Consider the following 26729-nt stretch of genomic DNA (forward strand, 5'->3'; position numbering starts at 1 on the left):
TGACCTAGTTTGCAGAAATCGGCCACTCAAATCTTTAAAATATTAACAATCCTCTATCTCGGTCTTGAGAGTAGGATGAACACACCGCGAACCTATGTGGGACAACGTGAAGATTCATAACCATCTCCAAAGCAAAACCGCATAATAAAACAAATATCTTTCCTAGTCATTTCTATTTCTTTTGCTAGAGCTGCAAAGAATGCAATTTTTTTCTTTCAAAGAGACATCATATAACAGGGTGTCACTGGAGGAAAGCTCACCATTAACGACAAAATATGAAGAACAAACTATAATAGATTGCAGTATTGGCTCAGGTGAGGAGGCACGAGCACTAGCTCACGAAATCCCCCGCAAAAGATATGTAAATAGACCTTTATCCATAATCGATGTCAACCGCTTGAATGAATTAACTAAATTACATCGTCCTGTAGGATATGTTTTCCTAACCATAGTTCATTTGACAAGGCGACAAGACGTTCATTTATCTTTTCCCCTAGGCAAATAAACCCTGCGAACGACTTAAATAGACCAATGAAGGTTCCATAAATCGTCAAGGATGTATATAAAGAATCCAGCGTTTCTTTTAAGTGCATTGGAGCTTGAAAGCCGATTTTTCTTTACCAGAAATACCCAATCTCACACTCACCGGTGGGTTCACTTCTGATCGCTATAGCACTATTTCAAATACTTTCCGAATCGTGACTCCCCAAACTCATCATCATGAAAGAGAAAATAGGAGCCGTGATTGAATAGATGGATGGCGGTGAGATCTCATGCACCAATCATTCTTGTTTGTTTTGTTCTTTTTTTTTGGTAGATTCATCTGATTAAAGGGGCAAACTATATAAATAATATATATATAAAGCCTTTGAACAGCTCCCAGCTACGTACCAAGTGTCTCAGCTCAGCCCGTCCCCTTCCGTTAGTCACAGCCTGGACGGTCCTCCTCTAATGGCCCGTGTCTGTTTACGTATTGGATATTACGTCATCGACTCCTAGGATAGGTCTCCTGTAGTAGTCTCTTCAACTCAGATGATTGTAGCGGACTCCTTCCTTGAATTCCTTCCATAACAGTCGGCAGCGTCTCATTCTCTTGAATTTGGGGAATCAAGGTTAACAAATGATGTCAAGAATAAGGTCTTCAATTTCTTGAATTTACAAAAAACAACTTGCTGTTAATAATTTGAATTACCTTCAAAGCAATAATTCGGTTGCGGCCATACCATGCAGGAAGCACTGTTTCCCGTCCGATCAACGTTAGTTAAGCTGCATAGGGCCACACTGAGTAGTGTAGTGGGAGACCATATGCGAAATTGTGGTGCTGCAATCTTTTTGCAAGATATTCAATAATAATTCTCCGAGGGAGTTTCTAGCTTTGGCGAGATAACAAGCGAAGATTGCCCTTCCATTGCTTCCATTGAAGTTTCTCCCAGAAATCAGAGGCATACACTAGCCTTTTTCCCATCCGGAGATGTTTTCGGTTGTGCGAAGCACACATACTTCTATTCTTCAACAAGGGCACGATATACAGCACACTGTTGGATAACCTGTAAAACATCACTGTGGCCGGTTAGCAAACGCTTCTTTTCTTGGACGCCTGTGTCTCATTGCAGTCGTTTTCTTTATTGCCCAATTTATTTGGTTGAACACAAAAATTGACATTGATGATCATGCGAAGAGAGCGCTTTCAAACATTCAGCCCCAGAAAGTCCCAAAACTTCTTTAACTTCACAGGGTGAACTATTCAGGCCCTATGAAGAAAATCTTTTTCCACCAAAAGTACACGTCTCTGCCGATTCATATTCTCCTAGCTTATCCTTTAGTTGATTCGAACCAACTGTGAAAATGGCCCTCTCATATATTAGCCCAGGGCCCGCAACTTGCGCACTGCTTCGGCATTTTCCTGTCTGGTGCACCTCGACCGAAATCTAAAGGTTCGCCACTTCCTCTCTCTGTCACGGATTCAACCACCCCCAAAAAAATCAACACACAACGAGGAGTTTTTTTTACATAAGGCATGCGTACGGCGAGAATCTTGAAGTTTCGTGTGGCAGCCCGGCGGTTGGCATATGCCCGACCCGTGGCTTTCCACCTGCGCCCTATTCTTCCAGCAAGACTGTTTCATACGTCGAGAATTCTTCTTAAAGCTCAGCCGCCACTCAACGCCGATGAAATCGAGAAGAAGAAGAAATTCGGAGAGATAGTCGCTTTGAGGACGCGTGGGCAGCTTATTATTGACGTTCATGGAGATCCCTATATGATCACAAAAAACGGTCCCACTTTGGAGGGAGCTCGGCAATACAACAAAACCTTTACTTTCTTGCAAGACCGCTTTTTGGCCGAGTACGACAAGTATTGCAAAAGCCGTGTTTTCGAAGAAAGTCTACAGGAAACCGTGGCAGCAGATTTTGCCCGCCAGTTTCCCGACTTGGAGCCCATCACAGGCGAGCAGGTGGAACACTTTTTCGCTCTCTGCTTCAACATTGCAAAATCAAATACGTCTGCATTGGAGTTCAAGTTCACAGAGCATGGCATGCGTGAAATCTTCGATGCAGCATTCGGGGATGATAACTACGAAATGTGCGTGGAGAAGTACGGCTATGAGGTGGTGCATTTATGGAAGAAGACTTTGCATGCAATGGAAAACTTGGAATATGAAAGTCAAGTCAAGGTAAACCCAACCGACCCGTCCTCGGCGATCTTGGCAGCGAAGGAAGAACCAGAAATACTCGAGAAGTCTGAACAGTCCAAAAAACCGGAAGTCTCGGGGAAGTCCGAAACCGCGGAACAGATCTCAGACAACTCTGGAACCACTAAGAACGCCCAAAGCTCCGAGAAGTCCGAACCCTCCGAGAAGTCCGAACCCTCCGAGAAGTCCGAACCCTCCGAGAAGCCCCGTTCTTCCAGGGCCAAAAAGCAATCGCCAAAGAAAGACGACAACGTCAAGTTTTTTGACATAGAGTTCACCGGCCAACAAGCGCGCCTATTCGTGATGGGCGCGGTGGGTGGTCTTTTGCTCTTCATGGTGTGGAGCAACCAGGAGAATAAAAACCAAATCACGTTCCAGGAGTTCACCGCAGACTTCTTGCGCAAGAATCTCGTGAAGAAAATCCGCGTGGTCAACAACAAGACTGCCATTCTTGAGTTGAACGACATGGGCCGCTCCGCCCACGCTAATGCCAGAGAATTCTACTTCACCATCGGAAACGTGGAGTCCTTCGAGCGCAACTTGCGGGCCGTGCAAGACGAGTACAAGTTCCCCGACGAATTGAGGTTGCCTGTCGTATACGTGTCTGAGGGAAGCACCGCCAAGGTATTGGTCAACTTCATTCCGACGCTCTTGTTCCTCGGCGCCATCTACTACATGACCAAAAAGGCAGGTATGGGCGGCATGGGCGGCCCGCTCGGATTCGGCAAATCCACCGCCAAAAAGTTCAACCAGGAAAAGGACATTAAGGTCAAGTTCAAGGACGTTGCCGGCATGAACGAGGCCAAGGACGAAGTCATGGAGTTTGTCAAGTTCTTGCAGAACCCTGGCAAATACGAGAAGCTCGGTGCCAAGATTCCTAGAGGAGCCATCTTGTCTGGTCCCCCGGGCACGGGTAAAACGCTCATCGCAAAGGCCACTGCCGGCGAGGCAGGGGTGCCCTTCTACTCCGTGTCTGGCTCTGAGTTTGTTGAAATGTTTGTGGGAGTGGGTGCCTCGCGTGTGCGTGATCTTTTCAAGACGGCACGTGAGAACGCACCGCTGATTGTTTTCGTGGACGAGATCGATGCCATTGGAAAACAAAGATCCAAGGGCAATGCCAGCGGCGCCAATGACGAGCGTGAAACGACGTTGAACCAGTTGTTGGTGGAGATGGACGGGTTTGACACGTCGGACCACGTGGTGGTCTTGGCTGGTACCAACAGAGCGGACATTTTGGACAAGGCCTTGATGAGGCCTGGAAGATTCGACCGGCACATTTCCATCGACAACCCCGAGTTGCAAGGAAGAAAGGAGATATTCGACGTGCACTTGAAGAAAATCAAGTTGATTGACTCGATCGACAAAGACTTGTCGGGCCGCTTGGCCGCGTTGACGCCCGGCTTTTCCGGCGCGGACATTGCAAACGTCTGTAACGAGGCAGCACTCATTGCCGCGCGATTCAACGCCAAGTCGGTTTCTTTGAGGCACTTTGAGTTGGCTATCGAGAGGGTGATTGGTGGTATCGAGAAGAAGTCCAAGTTGCTTTCTCCCGAGGAAAAGAAGATTGTTGCCTACCACGAAGCAGGCCACGCCGTGTGTGGCTGGTTCTTGAGACATGCACACCCGTTGCTCAAGGTATCGATCATTCCACGTGGCCAAGGCGCCTTGGGCTATGCTCAGTACTTGCCTCCTGACCAGTACCTCATGAGCGCCGCCCAACTCTACGACCGCATGATCATGACTTTGGGCGGGAGAGTGTCGGAGGAGATCAACTTCTCGTCCGTGACCAGTGGTGCATACGACGACTTCAAGAAGGTCACCAACATTGCCCAGTCCATGGTGATGAGGTTCGGCATGTCGCCGAAAGTGGGCATGGTCAATTACGCAGACACCCAGGGCCAAGACTCGTTGACCAAGCCGTTCAGTGACGAGACCAACAACGTCATTGATGAGGAGGTCAAGAGAATTGTGACTGACTGCCGCGACAAGTGCAAGGCCTTGTTGACCGAGAAGTCCGACGCGGTGGAACTCGTTGCGCAGGAATTGTTGAAGAAGGAGTTTATCACGCGCGAGGACATGATTCGCTTGTTGGGAAAGAGACCATTCCCCGAAACCAACGATGCGTTTGACAAGTACCTCGACGGCAAGGACGCCTTCAAGAATGAGGATGTTGTCGAGGACAAGAAGGAGCAGAGCGAGTAGCCAAGCCGACAACCGTGTACATAGACCCAAGATTAATGACCAAGCAAATCAAGAGGAATGGATGTAGAGATTGCAGGATTGGGGTGGGGTTGTCGACCCTCGGCCTTTTAGGTGTTTAAGGCACAACCACAAGAGGCATGAGCAAGGGTAAAGGGACACGGGACGGCTTTGGGCCAGCGAAAACCACCCAGTAGCAACGGGAAATGCCCAGATTTACCGTATAATTATTATGACAATTAGTTTTGATATAACAGCTACTATACTTAGAATGAGTAGCTATTCTTATTGATTTAGTAATATTGGATATTGACGGACTGTAGGGCACCGAAGATTCACTGAAAAGAGGAGGATACAACAAGTGTTTAAGCGGTGAAAACAAATGAAGCCGAGGCCAGGGGGTCATAGCGATGCTCGTGGGCTGTGCTGATGTGGAAAAGTGCCACGCTTACACATGCCATATGGAACCTGTCATAGAAAAGAGTACCATGATCTAATGGAAGCGTGTCATGTAGAAGAGATCCACGCTTGTATAGGTTTTTGTATACTTTCATTTCGTGAATACCCTTATTATAAAATACTCAAAATCATGAATTCCCGACTATCATGAGTTGTGAGTTGATTATTTTTTATATTTATTAACCTTGATGAATTAATAATGCCTCATGATACATTTGAGTGTTGATTTAATATGCCCGTAGTAAAACTAAACGGTAAACAATTGTATAGTTCTCCAAATTTACGGATCTGAATTCCCGCCTTGGAGAATGTGTAATAGATCCAGCAGCCATAGATTATAATAATCTGTCCGGGTCTGATTTTTTCATATCTATTAGTCACTTTGTCAGGATATCTTAAGGTGTGAAAATTATGTAAATAAAATTGATGGAAAAAATATAAAAGTCGCCGTGTAGCTCTCCCGGGGAAGTTTCGCGTATATGATAGCCCTCTCCGGCTTAAGATTTAATCTAAAAAGAATTGTAAGGGATTTTTAGTTTTGAATTGCTGCATATAATTCGATAAAGGCCTGGTAATATGAAAATGGTGTAACGTCGGTTTGCCTAATTTACTGGTATAGTTAGCTATACAGTATGATTTCCTGATAATATAAACTGTTCATCTGGTCTTACTTGAAGTGATGGAAAAGCCACATTTAATAGAGGAAAGTTTTTTATGAACTTTCTGGAGCAGTTGATATGCATTAAAACACGAAATGGCATGTTAATAAGGGGAAGAACCACGCCCATATAAAAAGAACCACGCTTTTAGAAAAAAACCATGTTCATATAAACAGAACCACGCTTATTAGAAATGACCCACGCCCGTATAAACAGAGCCACGCTCATATAGAAAACAAAATTACGCTTCTTGGAAAACCACGCTTATTGAAAACCACGCTTATTGAAAACCACGCTTATTGAAAACCACGCTTATTGAAAATCACGCTTATTGAAAATCACGCTTATTGAAAATCACGCTTATTGAAAATCACGCGCATATGAAGGAAACAAAAGGCTTTTACAGGCCATGGAGCAAGGCTACTACAGCAAATGATGGTGAGAGAGACGTATTACGCAAGCAAAACAGAAAAGCCTCACAGCGCTAAGTGAAGCCCGGCAGGCCGACACGTAGGTGAGACTTTCAAAAGAATTCATAGCAATGCTGGGATCAGGATTAAAAGGGCACAAGATTGACTGCACTGCCAGCTTGTAGCTGTACGCTTTAGGCCAAGGCTCGATCAAGAGCGGTCCGTATGTTTTAAGCATGCTAGCATTATCTTGATGTATATTATATTCCAATATGATATAACAGAATGTGGTATAATATAATGTGATACAATTTAATGCAAAACAACATGATACACCACAGAACAGAACAGTACAGTACAGTGCTTTACAGTCAGTATATAACAACTTTACAAATGGAATATTGCGCCCAAATTAATCCAAGTATCAAAGCTTTGACATCACCAAATACACAAACAAGGTTTGAGACAACCAGGAATGAAGAGAATTGTATATTGTCCATCTGAATATCTTGGCCTTCCTGTACAATGCTTAGTAGAGGATTGAATAAGTGCACTCCGAACGGGCTCAAAATCACTAGGGTTTCGTCTTTGTGGCTATCCAAAATGGTAGACAATATAGTAGTGCTTCTTTCAAATAAACGCCCGATCATAAACACGTACCACTACAATTGATGTTTAAAGTACTCCTAAAATACGTAAACCGAGGAGCGGAAAGGGGCCGCACGGTTCCGACCCTATGAAACTGTCTGCAGCTGTTGCACTTACCTGTGACATCATCACACAGTTTTTTTCTTTCGTCTATTATAAAAACAATACATTGACTCAATGGTCCTCATCAAACTGTACGAATAAGTATCATTGTGCATTTGACCACCGCACCAAAGTGAAGATTTGAAAAATGCGTCAATAGCTCTCTCAGGTAGTACATTCAAAACTACGAAAATAATAGAGAACACAATGTCAATGTCCACCGGATTCCCGCGGAAATTGGGCATTGGGCAAATTCTTTGAAGGGCTGTGGCGACGAAACCACAACGACACAGCGGCCGGACCAGAAAGGTCCAATCCCAAACCACCAGCATGAAACCACAGCATGAAACCACAGCATGAAACCACCAGCATGAAGCCACCAGCATGAAAGCACCAGCATGAAAGCACCAGGCCCAGTCCGCGGCCTGCACACACCGCCGCGCCCAGCGCGCGCCCAGCTGTCCAGAGCCAAAGCACCAAAAACACACCCGCCCCGCCCAGGACACGCCAAACAGCAGCACCAAACCCACACGAAACGCGCCCAAAACCACCACAAACCCGCCCGGAACCCCCCGAAACCACCACAAAACCACCCTCAAAACCCCACACCGGCCAGCACCCCCACCATGTCGCAGAGCCTGGATATAGAGCAGGACGCCCCCGGCGCCGTGCGCTCGCCCCGGCAGTCACGTGCGCAGCGGCCGACCTTGGCCGGCCTTGACTTGGACCCCGAGGGCGAGGACGACGAGTACAACGAGGAATTCGAGGACACGGCAATCAAGGACGAGGACGACGACGAGCTAGATGAGGAAGGCGACGCCGAGGAGGACGCCGGCGAGGACGCCGGCGAGGACGCGCAGCCGCCGAAAAAGAAGCGTGGGCGCAAGAGAAAGGCCGCCACGCAGGAGCCCGAGGACGCGGGCGGCGAGGCCGGAAAAGCCGGCGGCAAGCTGGACACCGCCGGCGAGGACGAGGACGGCGACCGCGCCAAGGCCGGGCCCGCGGACGGCGACAAGGCCGGGCCGGGCCGCAAGAAGGGCAAGAAGAGAGGCCGCAAGCCCAAGATCCCGCGGCCGGAGGACGTGATTTTCGACGACAAGGGCAACGAGATCAACGTCCAGAACGACGAGGTGGTGCTCGAGGACGAGGACCCGCAGGGCCGCGCGAAGATCGACGAGCTCGGCTTCTTGCAGGGCGGCCGCACGTTCCGCATCAAGACGTTCACGCTTCTCGGCAAGGGCGAGCGCCAGTACATGGTGTCGACCGAGCCCGCGCGCTTGGTGGGCTTCCGCGACTCGTACTTGTTGTTCAAGACGCACTTGACGCTCTTCAAGAAGGTGTGCACGCACGACGAGAAGATGGACTTGATCAACCGCCAGTTGATCCCCACGTCGTACAAGGGCCGCGCGGTCAACCTCGTGACGGCGCGCTCGATCTTCCGCGAGTTCGGCGCGCGCATGCTTGTGGGCGGCAAGAAGGTCACGGACGACTTCTGGGAGCAGAAGGCGCGCGACCGCGGCGACGTCGAGGGCGACCCGGCGGACCCGGAGGAGGCCGCGGTGAAGGTGCCCAGCTACAACGCGGCCGACCACAACGCGTACCTGGCGCAGGTCACGGGCTCTGCGTTGATCAACTACCAGACGGACGCCACGTGGATGTACCAGGTGGCGCAGCAGACCGTCGACTACAACAAGCAGCTAGCCGACGCGAGGGCGCAGGCGTGGCTGCGCGGCGTCAAGGACACCTACAGCGGCTTCAACTTCTACCCGGCCGCGAGCCAGCCGCGGCGGGCGCAGCTCGCCAAGCTCCGCGGCGCAGCGGACGACCGCTCGTTCGACTGCACGGTCCGGTTCTTCCACCCCAACGTGCGCCGGACGGCGACGGGGTTGGCCAACGTGCCGCGCGACGTGCTCGACTGCATCGAGGACGGGGCCGTCAAGAGGGCGGTTCTCGAGCAGCAGCAGTTCGAGCGGTCCATCCAGCACTGACCGGAAGGAGGAGGGGCAGTGTCTTCGTGCACTTCGATGCAACAGTACATAATACACATTCAGAAGCGAGCCAGTGTCTCCGTGTATTCCGATGCATCAGTACATAATTGACATTGAGAAGCCAGTGTCTCCGAGCACTTCGATGCAACAGTACATAATACACATTCAGAAGCGAGCCAGTGTCTCCGTGTATTCCGATGCATCAGTACATAAGTGACATTGAGAAGCCAGTGTCTCCGTGTATTTCGAAAGATGCAACAGTACATAATAAGCATTCAGAAGCGGGCGCGGCCCGTTGAGCCGCAATCAATATAGCCCTTCGTCGCCCGAGTGGATGGAGTCCGGCGCCAGCTCGTCGATGTCGTCGTACATGAGCACGCCGTCCGGGCCTTCCCTCGCCGCGCCCCTCTTGTCCATGTGCGCCCGGAGCTCGAAGTCCACCTTCGTCTTCCTTCGGCCGACATGCACGGTGATGTCGCCTTCCTCCACGATCTCCGCGTGCTTCTTCGAGTACGCCACCTCCGCCTTGGCCTCCTTGCCGGAGATGCGGTGGTTGACGCGGATGTGCTTTGCCAACGTGTCGTGCCGCGTGAAGATGCGCGGCCCGATGGCAGGGTCCTGCTTCACGCACACGTAGCACTTGAACAACTTCTTTTTCTTGGAGTGCACGGTCTCCTGGTGGCGGATCAACTCGTACTTGCGCGAGAAGCGCCGCAAGCACATCTTGGAGGCGTCTTCCGGCGCCGGGAGCTGGCACTCGTGCACCACGTCGGGGTCGTAGTTGGAGGACCTCGACGGCGCCATCTTGAAGTCCGAGCGGGCCACCACGCGGTGGCTCTGCTTGAGGTCGGGCCGCGCGCGCTTCTTGGCCGGGGCCTTGTCCCGCAGCGGCGAGGCGCCCGTGCGGTCCGCGAGTTCCGGGGCGTCGAGGCACACGCTGTCGTTGTCGCTGTGCTCCGGCGTCAGCACCTGCGACGCGCGGCGCCGCTTGCGGCTGGCCTCGGCCGCGGCCTTGCCGAGCGCGGCCCCGTCGAGCTCCTGCTGCTCGTGCGCGTAGCTGTGGTAGTCCCGGAGGAAGCGCGCGTAGCACTCGTTCAAGTCAAAGCCGATCAACGTGAGGAACTGGTAGAGCGCGGGCCGCCATCGGAGGAGGCTGTACACCTGCCAGTAGTTCAAGGCCATGACCACGGAGGTCAAGAAGCGGATGGAGTGCGTGGCCACCTCCATGCGGCGCAGGTTCATGGACATCTTGATGAACACGTCGAAGCACCGCTCCACGACCAAGTGGAGCTGCAGCGCCGCGGGGTCGGCGGAGGGCATGTGCTGCGGCAACCGCGACGTCAACAGCACGAGCTTGCGCTCCATCTTGTTGGTCTGGTCGTACGTGAGCTCGCCGTCGTACAACAAGCACGCCACCTTGTACAAGTGCTCGGCGTAGTCGCGCGTCGTCTGCGGCTCGCCCTTCAAGAGCAACCGGATTGTCTTGCGCTCGTGATACGGCGACGTGCGCGTGAACCACAGCCCGGAGAAGCCGCGGGTGTCGGCGGCCGGGGCGGCCGGGGGCAGGGGGAGCGCCGCCAAGTATTGGGCATGTAGGGACGCGGGCAGGACGCTGGCCCGCCTGCTGCTGGCCGCGGACGTTTCGCCTGCGGCCGTTTTGGGGTCCTGCGACCCTGCCGCGGACGTGGGCGCGGAGCCCTGGGAGCGGGCGCCGCCGCTCAGCGGCATGTCGGACGCCTGGCTCCACTGGCTCATCAGCGACATGATGTTCATGGCCCGGGGCGGCGGGGGCGGTTTTGGCACGCGGTTTTCGGCGCGGCGGCGGCGTGCGGGGCGGCCGGGGTGCTCGGGCGGGTTTTTGTGGCGGAACCAGGTGGCGCTGGCGTGTATGGGCCGTTCTCTAGAGACGCCTTGGCGTATGCCCACGGACAGAGGTGGGATATGAGGGAGGGCGGGGCAAATGCGGAACGGGCGCTTTTTCGGCCGCGGAAAAAAGCAAGGGCGTGTTAGCAATGGGTACGGGCACGCGGGGTGGTTGTGGGCTCGCGTCCGGGCGTGTGGCGTGGGTTGGTGGGGGGAGGTGAGGACTTGGCTCTGGTTTGACCGACTGCAAAATGGGAGAGCGCCCCACCCGTATTGGGCCGCGCACGACCGCGCCGCCTGCCGGAGCTTCAGCGGCGGCCCCGTTTTCAAAAAAAAAGCCGGCCTGGCCGCGGAAGGCGCGGGCCGGGCTAGACGAGACGCACAGTTGGAGGCCCTGCTGGCTGTGGCGGGCGCGGACTGGCGGACTGGGCGGTTGCGTTGGCTCTGTTTCTCTGGAAGAGCAGACGGGCCAGGAAGCGCTCGCAGAACACCCGGCGTTTTGGTGCGCGCACGTCCATTTTGCAGCCATTGGGCAGGCGGGGCTGGCTGCCCGGAAACAAGGTCCGGTCTACTTTTCTTGGTTGGACGGGCCTGGTTCGGTGTTCGGAACGGGCCAGGCCTGGACGCCGGTGTGGCGGGCTTGCTGCAGTATGTATGGGTCCAGACAAGCGTATTTATCTGAGAGACAAGCAGGTTTGATTTGAGGAATAAGCGGATTTAGTCTTAGAGATGAACTGGTTTGATCTTAGAGATGAATGGGTTTAATTTGAGGGATAAGGAAGCTTAATGTCTGAGATAGACTGGTTTAATCTGAGAGATGAACAGGTTTAATCTGAGGGATCAACGGGTGTAATCTGAGAGACGAACAGGTTTAATATCTGAAATACACAGGCTTAATCTTGAGACAATCTTGGGACAATCGGGCTTAATCTTAGAGATAAGCAGGCTTTATATGAGACAAGCAGGCTTAATCTGAGAAATAAACAGATTTAATCTTTGCGACAAGCAGGTATATTCTGAGAGATAAACAGGTATAATCTGAGAGACAAGCAGGTTTAACTTGAGAGACAAGCAGGTTTAACTTGATAGATCAACGGGTGTATTTTGAGAGATAAACAGGTTTAATTTGAGGACCAAGCAGGCTTGAAATGAGGAATAGCGGATTTAGTCTTAGAGATGAACAATTTTGTTCTTAGAGATGAACGGGTTTAATTTGAGGGATAAGCAAGCTTAATGTCTGAGATAGACTGGTTTAATCTGAGAGATGAACATGCTTAGTCCTAGAGATGAACGGGTTTAATCTTGAGACTAGCTGATTCAATATTGGAACAAGCAGGCTTAATCTTAGAGATAAGCAGGCTTTATATGAGACAAGCAGGCTGAATCTGAGAAATGAACAGGTTTAATCTTAGAAATAAACATGCTTAGTCCTATAGGTGAACAAGTTTGATCTGAGAGATGAACAAGTTTGATTTGAGGACCAAGCAGGCTTGATTTGAGTGATAAACGGATTTAATATTAGAGATGAACGGATTTAATCTGAGGAATAAACGGGTTTAGTATGAAAGACAAGGAAGCTTAATGTCTGAGATAGACTGGCTTAATCTGAGAGATGAACAGGTTTAATCTGAGGGATCAACGGGTGTAATCTGAGAGACGAACAGGTTTAATATCTGAAATAAACAGGCTTAATCTCGAGAGAGGTTGATTCAATATTGGGACAAGTAGGCTTAATCTTAGAGATAGACAGGCTTCTTCTGAGACAAGCAGGCTTAATCTGAGAATTAAACAGATTTAATCTTTGCGACAAGCAGGTATATTCTGAGAGATAAACAGGTATAATCTATGGGACAAGCAGGTAGCCTGGGAGACAAGCAGGTTTAATCTGACAGATCAACGGGTGTATTCTGAAAGATAAACAGGTTTGATTTGAGAGACAAGCAGGTTTACTCTGAGAAATAAACCGGTTTAGTATGAGGTACAGGGAAGCTGAATGTCTGAGATAATTTGGTTTGATCTGAGTCAAGCAGGTTTAATCTTAAAGACAGACAGGCTTAATTTCTGAAATAAATAGGCTTAATCTGAGAGACAAGCTGGCTCAATCTGAGAGATAAACAGGTTTCATCTGATATCAAGCAGGCTTCATCTTAGAGATAAACGGGTGTAATCTGAGGGTCGGGCAGGTATACCTTGAAAACTTGTTTTAGGAGAGACGGCCTATCTCTCTCGCCAGAGCTCTAGTGAGAGGTTTCAAACCCTTGATCTTGGACAAAGCCACGTCCTCTGTGGATTACCAGACCGGCAGCAAGATTCAAAGTTCGTGCGTGAATTTGAGGACTGCACTATTTTGTGTATTGCCCACCGTTTGAAGACCATCTTGCACTATCGTCGGATTCTTGTGTTGGATTGGGGTGAGATCAAGGAGTTTGATACGCCGTGGAATTTGTTCACTCTGAAGGACAGCATCTTTTAGTAGATGTGCAGCAAGTCAAACATTGTGGCAGAGGATTTCTTGGAAAGAGCATGATATATTGGGGTAGGTATATATTTATTGGTGAGGGTCAAATCATAAATGCTAACTTAAAATGGTCATACCATTGTTATTTATCAATACAAGAAATTATACACCGAAGTTGTTTTTGCTCCAGCTACAAAATATCTTCCAAGACGCAAACACCATCACTCTTCCGTACTTTTCATGAGTGACTCTTCTATGTTGCCATAGCCCACGTCACGTAGTGAGGGAGCCTGCGTTTTAGACTCAACGGAACAAGCTCCGGGTAGTGCTTCACTATTTCTGAGGGACAAGCAGACCTTATCTTTGAGAGGCTTAATTTTGAGACAAGCGGGCTTAATTTGAGACAGGCAGGCGCCATAAGCGTCTCCAGACTCGGACTCGGAAGAGCTGGACTCAGATTCGGATTCCTCAACGCAACCAACGCATTTCTCACAAGCATTTTCAGACTCAGAGTCGGATTCGGAGTCCGGGTCTGAAGAGCTGGCCAAAAGGGTTTCTTCGTCGATGTCAGAGTCGTATTCGTCAGAGTGAGGAATTTCCAAGTCAGAGCCAGAGTCGTAGTATTTAATCAATTCATTCATCCCCTTAGCTCCTTTGGCCTCCAAGGAATCATGGCGTCGTTCTCAAGTCCGTCGTTCATGTCAATTCCATCGAGATCCTCAGGAATAACAACAATCTTTTATCATTGATCTCCAAACCAAAGTTTTTTCTCTTATCATCTTTGAAATAAACTTAATCTTAGAGATAAACGGGTTTAATTTGAGGGAAAAGCAGGCTTAATCTCGGAAATAAACAGGCTTAATATTAAAGACAACCAGGCTTAATATTAAAGACAACCAGGCTTAATCTCAGGTACAACCAGGCTTAATCTCCGAAATAAACAGGCTCTTGAGACAAACATGTTTAATCTCCGAGACAAGCATATAACTAGTGGCAGGACAGAAACTGAAGTTTCTTGATTGAAACTGAAAGAGTTCACGGATTCTCGTCCTGTTCTGATGGGTATCACGTAGTGTGATACTTTGTCAGATCAGGTGGATGGGTGTGAGATTCCCCGTTGATCTGAAGATTATTTGCCCAAATCCACTAAACCCTTCTTTGCGTGCCCCGACGTTCCTCGGCACATGTCTGAAGGGTTTTTTTGAGTCCACGTCGGCTGGTAGAAACCAGAACCAGCGCAGGCTCACAGGCCAGAGAGATACGATACAAAAGATGAAGTAGACTAAGAGGGATTGAGATAAGGAGAGAAAAAGACAAAGGTTGAAGCAGGTAGATTTGACAGGGCAAGGTCAATAAACAGATGGCTGAAAGTGAAAGGGAACGCCCCATTCCATCTCTACGTAAAGAGACCGATGATAAAGTTTGGTTGATACAATCTTGTTTCGCCTGAAACTTTGTCGAAATAAATACCAACTGACTCATTTGATTCGAAACTCTCGCCGGCCCCCCAAAAACATCAGCTTCAGAAATCTCCTCACTGATCCTACCCATATCACTAATGCCCGCCCAGCATCATTCAGCACAACAACAAACTTCTGAAACCTCAATTCCTAAATGTAAAAACCAGGCCCAAGAAACAAATCTGCGCCTGAAGAATATCTTCTTCCAATATCATCCCAAACAATCCAAAACCACACCTCACAAAAACCATCATGAAAACTCATGCAGTGATTGTCTGCCACAATTCCAAATCATAAACTTCACTGAATGAAAAACTCATCCACTTAGAAAATCCAGCCTTGAATAAAATCTGGTCATGAGACGCACTCAAAAAATACTTAGTCAGGTTCGAGGGTGTGTTTTCTTCTTCTATATCTTCCGATTTGTTTTCTGCTTGTTTTTTGGAACAGGCTTGTTCTAAGTTGGTTTCTTCGTCCTGTTCGGTCACCAATTGCACGACTTGCAAAAGACACGCTGTCTAACTGATATTCCCGTGAATATCAAAAACCTTTGGGTTCTTGTTCTCTGGTGACAACGACTCTACAATCCAGTTGTGTGTTGGCTGCATCCGCACGCCTGGTTTAGCATGTAACCTCAACGAGACTGTTTTAAAAAAACATGAACCACGCCCTTTGGCATCCCCATTTTACGACAGGCGCCAGGCACGGCATTCTCAGCGCAGATTGTCGTGGCGGGGATCCTCTTTTTTTGCATACTGCTGCGCAGCTCCCTGATGCATCGACTGCATGCTTTCTTGAGGGCTGGCTGCCGGATTCCGGGAGCCCTCGTTGGGCGCTTGCTGCGCCAAGGCCGCTGCCTGGTATTCGCCCGCGTATTGAGCTGCGTACATCTGGTGCATATATGGGTACTGGGCCGCAGTCGTTTGAGACGGCAAGCGCACGCCCGGGCCATGGCCGTAGACTAGGTTTCCGTCGGGCGCAGTGTACATTGGCTGCGTGAAGTTGGACGCATACGCGCCATACGAATGGAGCTGCTGGGGATACTGTGCCACGTCTGGGACTCGGGTGCTAGGGCTGATTTCCAGGCCGGCCCTTTGCTTCTGCGGCCCTCGGTACTCGAAAACACTGGCCGAGTCTCTGAGCCAGGGGGCGCTTGCCTGCTGCATTCCCGGTGCAGGGTCCACTGTCTTTCTCTCTAAGGGCGCGAGTCTTTCCGCTGCTAGTTTTTCCCTTGGTCTTTCAGCTGCTGGTCTTTCAGCTGCTGGTCTTTCAGCTGCTGGTCTTTCAGCTGCTGGTCTTTCAGCTTCTGGGCCTCCCAAAGCCGTTCTTACTGGAGCTGGATGTCTTAGATCTGGTCTGTCAACTGCTGGACTTCCTAAAGCTGGTCTGCCTGGAGCTGGCCTTTCCGAGGCTGCAGATTGATGAGCTGCTGCGGAGACTAGATCCGATGCATCTGCTGGGCCCCTCGCGTTGAGAGGGCCCGCTGCGTTGACCGAGCTAAGAAGCGTGGGACATTTGAACTCGTTGTAAGGGACTTCCTGGTGTTCCAGTGAGCCTCCCCCAACAGACTTCCTCGTGCGTTTCTGTGGCTCGTTCGAAGCCAGTGCCGTTCTTGCTTTCTTGTGCAGTTCGGACTTTGCAAGCATCTCGCGGTATTCTTTAGGGTGTGAGTCGACGATATTGCCTTCCGACTTGAATCGGTTCTCCTTAATAAGGATGCCCGTGGTGTCGGTGATTGAGGCCAGGGGTCCCGGCACCAGTTCCGGTACCGTCTCCGCATATTCATAAGGCAAAGCTGGCAGTTTGCCGAAGATGTCCTCCGATTCCGCCACACGCCTGGCAAGGAGCACGGCCAGTTTATTCTCACTGCCCACAATACCGTGCTTACGGCGGATGTGCCGCGCAAGCGAGTCGTATCGGGGATAAACCTTGTTCTTCTCGTCGGCATCTTCTTTCGGGCAGTAGGCACAGCGGTACATCCGCTTTTTCGTTGCGTGTACAAACTCCTGATGCCGGTGGAGCTCGTTTTTTCCATAAAAGACTTTCAAACACGTCTTGTGTGATTCCGGGTCCATGAGCTTGCACTGGTGGAGAAATGTGTGTTTGACAAGCCCGGTATCATGAGCCTTGGTGAAAGCTTTCTGGAACACGGAAGGCGTGACCGGAAGTTCCGGCATGCTGGCATCGATGGTCTCCTGCTCCTTGGCTTCGATGAGCTTGGCCCGGTCAGAATCGTAGTCTTCTTCTTCGTACGCTCTCTGCGTAGGCGTGACGAAGCAAAGATCAAAATCGTGCTGGATTTTCTCAGGTGTCATTTCGACAAACAAGTACAAGATTTTCCACTTGCGGAAATCCTCGCTGTTGGCGCTGGAGTCGGAGTCCGACAAATAAGCAAGCTCGGCCTCCGTTGGCTTGGCTGGTGTCGCCGAGAGCTTTCTCGCCTTTGTCTTGCTCGGCGCCTTGAGCTCCAGCTTATCCAAGCGAAGATCTATGTACGGCTTGATGGTGATTCTGTCCATCTTTTTCGTGGAGGCCTTGGGGTCGATCGAGTGGTACGAGAAGTTGTAGAACGGGAAAGGAAACGGGTATTGGAGGCCCTGTCTCAAGTTGAAATTGAGGAAGTTTTCTGGCGGCCTCACGATGTGTCCGAAAGACGTGCAGCTGATGTCAAATTCTAAGAGCTTGAGAATATATTCGAGGTTGGGGACCACGTGCAAAAGATGGTATATTTCCCAGCATTCTAGGCTGTATACGAGGCTGACGAGATATCGTGTGACAAGCGACGCAAGCGAAAGATTGAAGTATTGTGTGGAGATCTTGAGAAAGAGGGAGTAGTTGTCAATCAAGATCCGCGAGAGGTAGTCATTCGGATACGACTTCTCTCCCTTCTCTATCGTGGGCTCTTTGGAAATCAACTCTTTGAGTGCTTGTTCGTGGAGCATGCGGGCATCGTCGGGTATTGCCGGATCGAGCACAAGCTCAAGCAACTCTCTGAGTCGTAGCGAGAGCTGCTCTATCAGGAAATCGGGTGTTTCAGGGGGGCTGCCACCGGGTATTATCGGCAAAGACCGGCCCTGTATTTTCATGAGCTCTGTCATTATTGGGTCGTGCAGAGGATCGGTTTCCGAAGCAGATTTTATTGCCGAGACCTCAAGCTCGAGTTTTTTCCGCAATTCTGAAGGTTAGCAACTATGGGATTCTTGAGGATCAGTGGGTGAGTTTTGTGGAACATACCTGACGGGCCAAAGCCTTCGAGCTCTCGCATAATATCGCCCTGTGCTAGAGAGCTGGGTATCATCTGAGTCATGACAGAAACAGAGAAATATTAAAGATATCTCAGCTAGGGGCCTGGACGCAAAATAAGACCGTTTGAGTCAGCCAGCTACTCCAGTCCTCGCTTCTTGGGCGAAATCTGCGGCGTATATATTGTAGGCTGGAGCAGACCAACAGGTTTGGTGAGAAACCCAAACCAACTTGTGTGTCCGCGGCTGTCTGCAGGTACGCTAGGTCGGAACACTGCCCCCACGTTCTGGACAACATGGAAAAGAATACGAAATATTGAATACCGCCAAGTGTCCATCCTTTTGCTGGTTTCTTTGGCTTTCTGTGTTTTTTGTAGAACGGATGAAAGTATGGAGGAACGTCTGCTGTGTCGATGTGCATCACAATCTGATTCGCGCACGACTATTTTGCAGCCACGAGGTGATGATTCGTCAAAATGATAAACTATTGTAGATCACCATACATGGCCCCGTGAGTCGTTTTTTGAGGGGGGGAAAAGCAACTAGACTATTTGAAAATTCATCCCAAGCCGTGTCGACGTGTTTATGTCAGTATCTGAATTTTGGGGTTTACATATTTTCCTTTGATTTTGACAAATATCTCAACACATGTAGATCAATGAAAACTGTTGACATTTAACACTCACCGATCCCATACCCAGAAACGCCGGCAGCAAGAGTCAAACAGCTTTTAAAAAAGAAAAATAGACTGCCTACACTATCTTGCACAATGATTTACTCTACGATTACGTGGGTTGAAACCCCGAATCACATTAGTATTTCCATGCAAGCTCAATCTTGCGCTATCCTAGCACTGATACATAGTCTTTTCCCTTTTAAAAGTCGCGAAGGTTTGCTCATTAGTTGAGGCGTGATCCCTTTGGAAAAACCCAGATGATTCTTCTCGAGCAGCTTGCCGTATGCCGAACTCAATTTCCATGAGCTCGGCCGTATCAAAATTTTGTGTCAGACAGCCTAAGCATTCACTGTTTTTTTTAAACCTGCTAATTTTGCAATCGTACCGTTTGGCGTCTCGCCCAACGCAGCCAAAACCAGTGGGAAAACGGTTTCCGAGACGTCCCGGCCCCAGAGATTATCAAGATGTTCATGATTGGCAATCTTATGAGTGTGCGTTGTCTCTGCCGGCAACTGGCTTTTCATCACGTCGATATCAACCAAGGAATCAGAATCACCATAAATAAGATGTATGGGAATACTGATGTTGCTGAGCGGGTAGCTGATGGGGTTCAAGCTGTTCATCCCCGAGGTGGCGTCGTGGTACATCTGGAAGTTCTTCAGCTGCATGATCTGGAACCAGTGCACCACCGTTTTCACCGACGTCGTGGAGTACAAGTGTGCATAAGAGCACAATTTCTGGATCTTGTCGATATTCTCTGCCTTCCAGTAGAAAAGCAAGTAGTTGGACAAGTCAATGGAGGTGTTAAAAAAAGGCGGGTACATGATGCGCCCCCAGAAGACCACAGAGGGGAGCAACGCCTTCCGAGAAAAAAGCAAGAAAAGCATCTTGGGGCTCGATTTGAGCAAAATGTCCAAGAACTTTGAGTATAGCCCATGTGGCGTGGTCGCTGGTGAAATGGCGATGATTTTGTCGATCTTTTTTGTTAGTTCCGGGTTCACGGATACAGATGCAAACGCCTGCGCCGTGCCCTGGGAGAAACCAATGTATGTTAGATGCTGTTTCCCCGTCTCCTCGAGAATGAAGTTGATGGAGTCCGGGATGTCGAAAAGCGCAAATTCGTCGATGGAGAAGTTCCAGAATGCCTCGGAATTGAGCGGCCGCGTCATGTGTTTTTGCGAGTACTTATTACCGCGGTTGTTGCCGAACCACACGTCGTAGCCCAAGTCGTACAAAACAAAGGGCAAGTTGTTTTCACGATCTAGCATCGTGACCCAGATTTCTGAGCACATGAGGAGGCCATGATGCATATACACAACCTTGCCGTTCCGAGGCAGTTGCCGGAAATTGCCCGCCTCATCCTTGCGGCCCGTGAGCCGCTGAATGGTCAACAAATATCCGTCATTAGTCTTCACGATTCTATTTTCCACTGCGTACCCGAAGAGAAGACACATGTCCTGAATATTTCTACTGTTCAACAATCCCGTCATCAACTTATACCGATTGTCGTCAACGCCGTCTGCGGCCAGCACGTACTTGTACGGCACATCCTGATCATTCAGAATCGCCAGTTTTTTAGTGGTGAAGTTGATTTTCTGACCCATGAGCTTGTACATGAGTCTGAGTGTGGAGCTAATCAATGTCAAAACTGGGGTAGGAAGGAGCTTAGTGATGATGTTCGACACGTACTCCATCCATGAGAGCCAGAATGAGACCAGAAGAAGGAACCACTCAATCACCGAGAGCCGGCCAAGAAAAGGCACGTACATTTTTCGGGATATCTGTTTTTATGGAGAAGGGAAGATGGAGAAACAAACAGCATCCATTGCCGAATTTGTGCGATAGGTCTATTACTTGCGGCAGACCGAGGTACGGGTCACGTGCGGGGGTCATTGATTTTTTTTGAAACGAAGCATGAACGGCTAGACAGAAAAAGAAAGCAGATGTCTTTCATCGGGTTTGAGCTTTGTCTGAAAGGGATGCACTGCTGATGTTTTAGCAGGGTTCTGGGTACCCATTCTGCTTAGTGTTTATTCTTGCATGTACCCCTTGCCTCGCAGTTCAGACTTTGGTGAGGTTTTGAAGTGCACGCTGCGGCAAGGCCGTTGAATTTCAAGCATCTGGGTTTTGAGAATATGAGTGTTTGGTTTTTGTGAGTCCCTCTATTGAGATTGGCCGTAGAAAAAGCCTACTCTGGCACACCAATTAAGCTGGCAGTGTGCAATCCCTTTTGTTACTATTTGTAGCCTTAACCATGGGGACTGGGATAAAAACCTGGAAAAGAATAAGCTAGTCCATAGGCATAGGCAGTCATCGGGTCGGTCATCTTTTCATTCAATCGAAAGAATCATGAATCTAAACAGAGCCTTGATGCCTGCGATTTAGGAAGGTGAAAGAGACATCACGAAATTGAATGATCATGCTAGGAAAATCACTCAAATTAACCCAAGTAATGACGATGGTCAAAGAGTGCACGTGCAAACAATTGTACCATAATTTTCAAAACAAGCTCAAAATGGCAACTCGAATCACTCTCGAGCTCAAAGGAAACTCGTGCTCACACCGAACAGAAATGTCTCAGATCCAAACCAGTCAAGTCGAAAAAACAAATCCCAATCTCAAGTTGAAAATGCATCAGAATCCGCAACATGAAAATGTCGATCGCGTGAATTTGCACGCACTATATCTGATTGATGGACGTTGTAATTCATAATTCTCGAGCATCGAAAATCAAACAATCACTTGCGTGAAAAGAATAAATCATTTCACGGAAATGAGCCTTCCCTGAGTCCAACATATCCCTCTGGTGCATCTTTAGCGTGAAGCCACGAGGGTTTAATTTTATGTCCCTCTATTCCGATGGAACTTAAATTATTGCCCCACCACTTGAACTCAACGCCACGAAACTGTACGAAGAATATTACCAACGCACTGAAAGCCACCCCGGAAGAAAGAGCGCTGGTGAGAATGTAGTTATACTTTTCCCACCATAGAGTGTAGTTTTTTTTGATATAGTACATGAAGGTGAATGACATGTAAAGACCTCCGGTATAATACAGAAGATTGTAGGGCCCATATGCTAGAAAGCCACCCACAATCACGGTGGGCTGGAAGTACTTCATGAAGTCAGAAGGACCTTTCTTTTTCAAGTATGCCAAGGGAAATACCAGAAGAGCACCAAAGAGAAAACACCATTTAAGTATCGGATAAATGCCACCAAATACCTTGGCAGGCCCAATTTCACCGTACTGAATACTTGCAAAGAAAAAAGTGTTTGCCCCGGGGCACTTGAGCTTGTTTTTCTGGTCCGCAGCACAGATATCTGGTATGTTACCGATTTGCCAGTTAGCGATGAACAATGATACAAACACAGTCAAAAAAGTGGAGATGATCTGGCCCCGGAAAATGGATCTGGGAGGAATTTTAGTATAGTGAGCAAGCTTCTGGTCTGTTATATAGTTGCTTGCTTGACTATCAATGTTGTAGCCATACGCTTTCAATGTTATGAGAGCAAGGCCCGAATTTGGGATCGCATATCCCACGATTAATTCCACCAACACATTCAAGCCAAAAGTGAATCCAGTCACCGAGGAGATAGAAGTGATAGGGATTAAGAAGACAAAGTTGAGCGCAATTGCAAAGAAAATGCCCCATACTGGTGTTTCGACGGGATAAAACCACACACAGGAAACTGCAAGGATGACACTCAGTGCTAGAATCACAAGGAACCATAGAGTGGGGACCTCCTCGTACTTGCTCATCATTTTGCAATGTGGATCGTGCGAGAATCTCTGAAGCTGCTCATCGTGGCCGCTCAGAAAAGCACCTTTCACAGTGTGCCATATGCTTATGAAGCTCTGAGACATGGAGCTCCATTCTGTGACCGTGTGATACAATATGGCAAAGGGGTATAAGAAAAAGTAGGCGCCATAAAGCACCAAATTTGCCGCACTAAAGTATGGCGGCCCATACTTCAAGTATTTATCCTGGTCAAATCCGCTATTGTCGTTCAAGATCTTGTGCACGTCGTATATGTCGCCCCTGTTGTTAAACAAGCGGTTGGAATTGATGGGAAAGTAAGCAGTCCACTTGTTGTTAGAGTAGTAAACAGCCAAAATGGTGCAAAACGCAAGAATCATGCCGCAGAAATGGTTGGCGTACGTGAAAAAAGGAATGGTCAAACAGCCTGCCATGTCCAAGATATTCCAATCGAAAGTAGGCCAGGGATTCAAGCCCAAGCCTGAGTTTGTGCCCGAGATATTGTTCAAATGGACCAGGTTGGGTCTGAACCAAGTGGGCCAGTTGAATGTCGAAAGGGTGGTGAAAAACAAAGATGGAAGCCAGTTGTAGCAGAAAGACGCCACGAAGACCACAAAAAAGAAAGCGTACCGGGAGATCCGCCATCCATTGATGACCTCTGGTCTTTCGGATTCCATAAGCGCTCTATTGAGTGCAATTACAGGGAGGATGGTGGGCCACACGGCCTTTTTTGGGTACACACAAACACGGAGCATCATGAAGGCAAACGCAAAACCAAGAAATTGCGTCGAAAGCGTGAAACAGACCTGATAGACCCAGTTGACCCATTTGAGGCCATAGAAGCGATCAAGCTTCATGACAAAAATGTTGTACACCGCGTACGGCGTGCCTGCAGAGCACGAATAAATGATCGATGCAAGCATCATTTCCTTGCTGTTCCATCGTCCAGGATTCATGTTGAATCTCCGGCCAAAAACGGAAACTGTCATGTCGAGAGGAAAAACGCGTTCCCAGAGCCGGCCACTTGGAAGCAACAAGAGCTGGACCGTGCTTGTGGAGAGCGTGATGCCAGGCATCCGATGCACAAAAAAATTATTGATGATGCTGCCCACCAAGGTCCAGAAAAGACTGATCACATACACGCGGAGCGTTTCTACGGGTAGCAGAGGATCATCGTATGGGTCCACCACTGCACGCACTTCTGGATATGGCGAGTGGAATGCTATTAGCGCCGCCTCCAATTTTACACGGGCGGCCCAGAATGTGGAGTTTTCCGGCGGCGTTTCTGCCATTTTTGGGTCATCAGAGTAGCCCTTTGAAAAGGCACCGACACCTTCGTTCAATGCTTTTAAGCCTTCTGTTTCTGCGGGCATGGTGGCGAGCAATTCCTCTATAAGCTTGAAATCCTCCGTTGGAAAGTTGACGTCACCACTGTGTTCCACCAAAGCGTCACGTAGTATATTTATGGCTTCCAGCAAATCGAGCATGTCTACTTTTGCCATCATGTATTTCACCAGAGGCAGAAACATATCGAAGTCGAGCGGGATCTGGAACTCCAGGACCCCCAATTTGGGTAAGAGCACAGCCAACTGGTGCTGAGTATACGAGTGCCATTTTTTCTCGTTTACAGGGTCAAGTCCTGCAATGAAACTGTCGCCCGAAATTTTCGAGATACCCCTGGCTGTACCAAGGTCATCAAGTTCGATGTACTCATTTGCAGGTGTCATTTAGTGAGGAAGAAGACTGCGTTTGAGGTACTAATTATGGCGAGCTGGGGCACTCAGACGGCTTCTTTTTCGGGGCCGCGCTCTACAAACCTGGGGTAATGGGAGTGATCGGTGAAATTTCACGACAGGAACAAATTGGGAAAATAAATCAGATTTGCCTATAGTTTGTTTGAACCAGCCAATCTGGGACTGGATATTGATAAGTTTTTTTCTGGAATCAGTACCTGTTCCTGGGAAAGTTCTTACCTTTTGCAATCGCCGAGCCTCGGGCCTTCAGCAAAGAACGAAGACAGGCCCAGGGCAGATCGCGCATGGGCCATGGTATATTGCACCAACAGATAGATCAACGTTGAGTAAAAATGGGTTGAAAAGATAAGATTAAAGGAAAAATAAAGAAGATGAAAAAAGATGAAAAAGAAAAAAAAAATAGAAAAAATAGAAATAATATGACAAAATTAATTGAACAGATCATCAACCACCCACTGCAGGAATGGGTGTGGGGCAGTTCCTATTGCCTGTGACTAGTGCTTGTGCTGTCTTCCAGTTCGGCAAAACGCTGCATTTTTGTTTTATTGGGCGGGAGATTTTGGGAATGAAAAGCTGACCAAGGGACGGACAAAAAGGAAGCACATTGGTATGATAGCGAATGTCGACACGAACAGGTGATTAATGAAAGGACATGTCATGACTCTACTCCGGGCCCATGTCATGAAGAAGGCTGAAAAGTCTTCACAGATGCGTTTCTGGCTTTCCGTCTCTTTGATAAAGCGTTGAGTAAAAAAGCGTGTTCCAATGAATATATGTCACCGTTGTAGCCCGTTATCAGGTAGACGGAGGCTAGACAAGCTGCAGCTTTGCTCCACCTAATTTTCCACAGAGAAAGAGAAAGCTACTGACGAATTGTCGAGATTGTCTTTGTTTTCTTTGGGATCCAATCTTTTACTACCAGAGACTACGTGTGATATCAGACGCTTGAACGCCGAAGACTCATTTTAATATCTATGAGAACTTCATGCAGCAGATCTAGTCTTGGCCGCTTGAAGACTCCGGTCTCAAACTTCTGGTGCAAGTCAGAAGATTTAGGTGAGAGACTCAATCAGGTGGGACCATCCTGGAAATACCAATACAAGCCATACCTCTGAAACTTGGTTTGCTAATAAACATTTGGGGCCTGAAGGGGCTGTCAACAATAAAACATTCCAAGCCTTGAGCGTGAGTCATCGCTTCCAGACAGTGTGAAGCAACTGATGTGATTGGAACTTTCCTTGAGCAAGGGCTTGAGATTAGTCACACGGAAAGTTTTGATTTTCAAAAGAGCTCTACTAAGTGAGTGGGAGGGTTTATGTACTGTAGGATATATATGTTACAGCAAAAAGTGATTTGATTTTCTTTGGCCGACTGTCAACATCCCTGCAATTTGAGTGACAAAAAAAGCGTCTCAAAAGCTGGAGAGATTCATCTTTCTGTGTTCGATTACTGATGGCTGATGTAGAGACATTTTGGGGCGAAGTCCGCAGTGTTTTAGGTGCTAGAGTTTTCATGCGTTTTGATATCTCTCAACTTGTAACAAAAGAAGTGCGTCTTCATTCCGATCAGGACTCGAGAAAACTAAACCCAAGCCACGAGTTCATGAGTAGATCTTACAGTATTTAGTAAGTCAGCAAGTCAGTAATTCAGTAGTACAGTAATACAGTAGTCAGTAATTCAGTGATTTACTAATTTAGTAAGTCAGTAGTTCAGTAAGTCAGTAGTTCAGTAGTTCAGTAAGTCAGTAAGTCAGTAAGTAAGTAAGTCAGTACTGCAGTAATTCAGTTCTACAGTAAGTCGATATATCAGTTCTACAGTAAGTCAATATATTAGTTCTACAGTAATTCAGTAAGTCAGTAATTCAGTAATTCAGTAATTCAGTAATACAGTAATACACTCTTAAAGTAATACAGTAATACAGTACGCCAGTAGTTCAGTACTTTACGATAATAGTAAGTCAGTACTACAGTACTACAGTACTACAGTAAGTTAGTACTAAAGTACTACAGTACTACAGTACTACAGTAAGTTAGTACTAAAGTACTACAGTACTACAGTACTACAGTACTACAGTACTACAGAATACAGTATTAGAGTAATAGAGTAATACAGTAATACAGTATTAGAGTAATAGAGTAATACAGTAATACAGTATTACAGTAATGCAGCAATTTAGTAAGTCAGTACTACAGAATACATTAATACAGTACTACAGCAATACAGCACGCCACAAGCCACAGGCAGAGGCATGTACATACACAACGAGCCAACACACCAAACACCTACCAACCGTCACAAAACTCCAACAAAAACAAGAACATCATGGCCATCCAAAAAAGACNGTGTGCCATGGGTCTTGGGGC

At 48.3% G+C, this 26729-nt stretch overlaps 8 protein-coding genes across 8 annotated transcripts; 2 read left to right on the forward strand and 6 right to left on the reverse strand.

Annotated features, from left to right (window-relative positions):
- Positions 1-1942: 1942 nt before the first annotated feature.
- METBIDRAFT_31652 (m-AAA protease subunit) lies at positions 1943-5135 on the forward strand. The gene has a single exon (XM_018855890.1). It carries the CDS (start codon positions 2018-2020, stop codon positions 4889-4891), a length of 2874 nt encoding a protein of 957 aa, XP_018711538.1. The 5' UTR covers positions 1943-2017; the 3' UTR covers positions 4892-5135.
- Positions 5136-7792: 2657 nt separating this feature from the next.
- NPL6 (Npl6p) lies at positions 7793-9154 on the forward strand (the record flags this gene model as incomplete). Its single annotated transcript, XM_018858826.1, has 1 exon — positions 7793-9154. One exon carries the CDS (start codon positions 7793-7795, stop codon positions 9152-9154), a length of 1362 nt encoding a protein of 453 aa, XP_018711539.1.
- Positions 9155-9460: 306 nt separating this feature from the next.
- On the reverse strand, positions 9461-10882 carry FGR15 (Fgr15p; the record flags this gene model as incomplete). The annotated part of the gene is made up of 1 exon (XM_018858827.1): positions 9461-10882. One exon carries the CDS (start codon positions 10880-10882, stop codon positions 9461-9463), a length of 1422 nt encoding a protein of 473 aa, XP_018711540.1.
- Positions 10883-11054: 172 nt separating this feature from the next.
- On the reverse strand, positions 11055-11546 carry METBIDRAFT_11618 (uncharacterized protein; the record flags this gene model as incomplete). Its single annotated transcript, XM_018854034.1, has 1 exon — positions 11055-11546. One exon carries the CDS (start codon positions 11544-11546, stop codon positions 11055-11057), a length of 492 nt encoding a protein of 163 aa, XP_018711541.1.
- Positions 11547-13696: 2150 nt separating this feature from the next.
- On the reverse strand, positions 13697-14116 carry METBIDRAFT_11619 (uncharacterized protein; the record flags this gene model as incomplete). The annotated part of the gene is made up of 1 exon (XM_018854035.1): positions 13697-14116. The coding sequence occupies one exon, from the start codon at positions 14114-14116 to the stop codon at positions 13697-13699; it is 420 nt and encodes a 139-aa protein (XP_018711542.1).
- A 1532-nt stretch (positions 14117-15648) lies between these two features.
- Positions 15649-18242, reverse strand: METBIDRAFT_11620 (uncharacterized protein; the record flags this gene model as incomplete). The annotated part of the gene is made up of 2 exons (XM_018854036.1): positions 15649-18110; positions 18170-18242. 2 exons carry the CDS (start codon positions 18240-18242, stop codon positions 15649-15651), a joined length of 2535 nt encoding a protein of 844 aa, XP_018711543.1.
- A 688-nt stretch (positions 18243-18930) lies between these two features.
- On the reverse strand, positions 18931-20944 carry METBIDRAFT_171439 (uncharacterized protein). Its single transcript, XM_018854696.1, has one exon. It carries the CDS (start codon positions 20620-20622, stop codon positions 19192-19194), a length of 1431 nt encoding a protein of 476 aa, XP_018711544.1. The 5' UTR covers positions 20623-20944; the 3' UTR covers positions 18931-19191.
- Positions 20945-21618: 674 nt separating this feature from the next.
- On the reverse strand, positions 21619-24339 carry OPT6 (Opt6p; the record flags this gene model as incomplete). The annotated part of the gene is made up of 1 exon (XM_018854037.1): positions 21619-24339. One exon carries the CDS (start codon positions 24337-24339, stop codon positions 21619-21621), a length of 2721 nt encoding a protein of 906 aa, XP_018711545.1.
- Positions 24340-26729: the final 2390 nt, after the last annotated feature.

This window comes from Metschnikowia bicuspidata (assembly GCF_001664035.1).
Source record: "Metschnikowia bicuspidata var. bicuspidata NRRL YB-4993 chromosome Unknown METBIscaffold_3, whole genome shotgun sequence".
Taxonomy (NCBI): domain Eukaryota; kingdom Fungi; phylum Ascomycota; class Pichiomycetes; order Serinales; family Metschnikowiaceae; genus Metschnikowia; species Metschnikowia bicuspidata.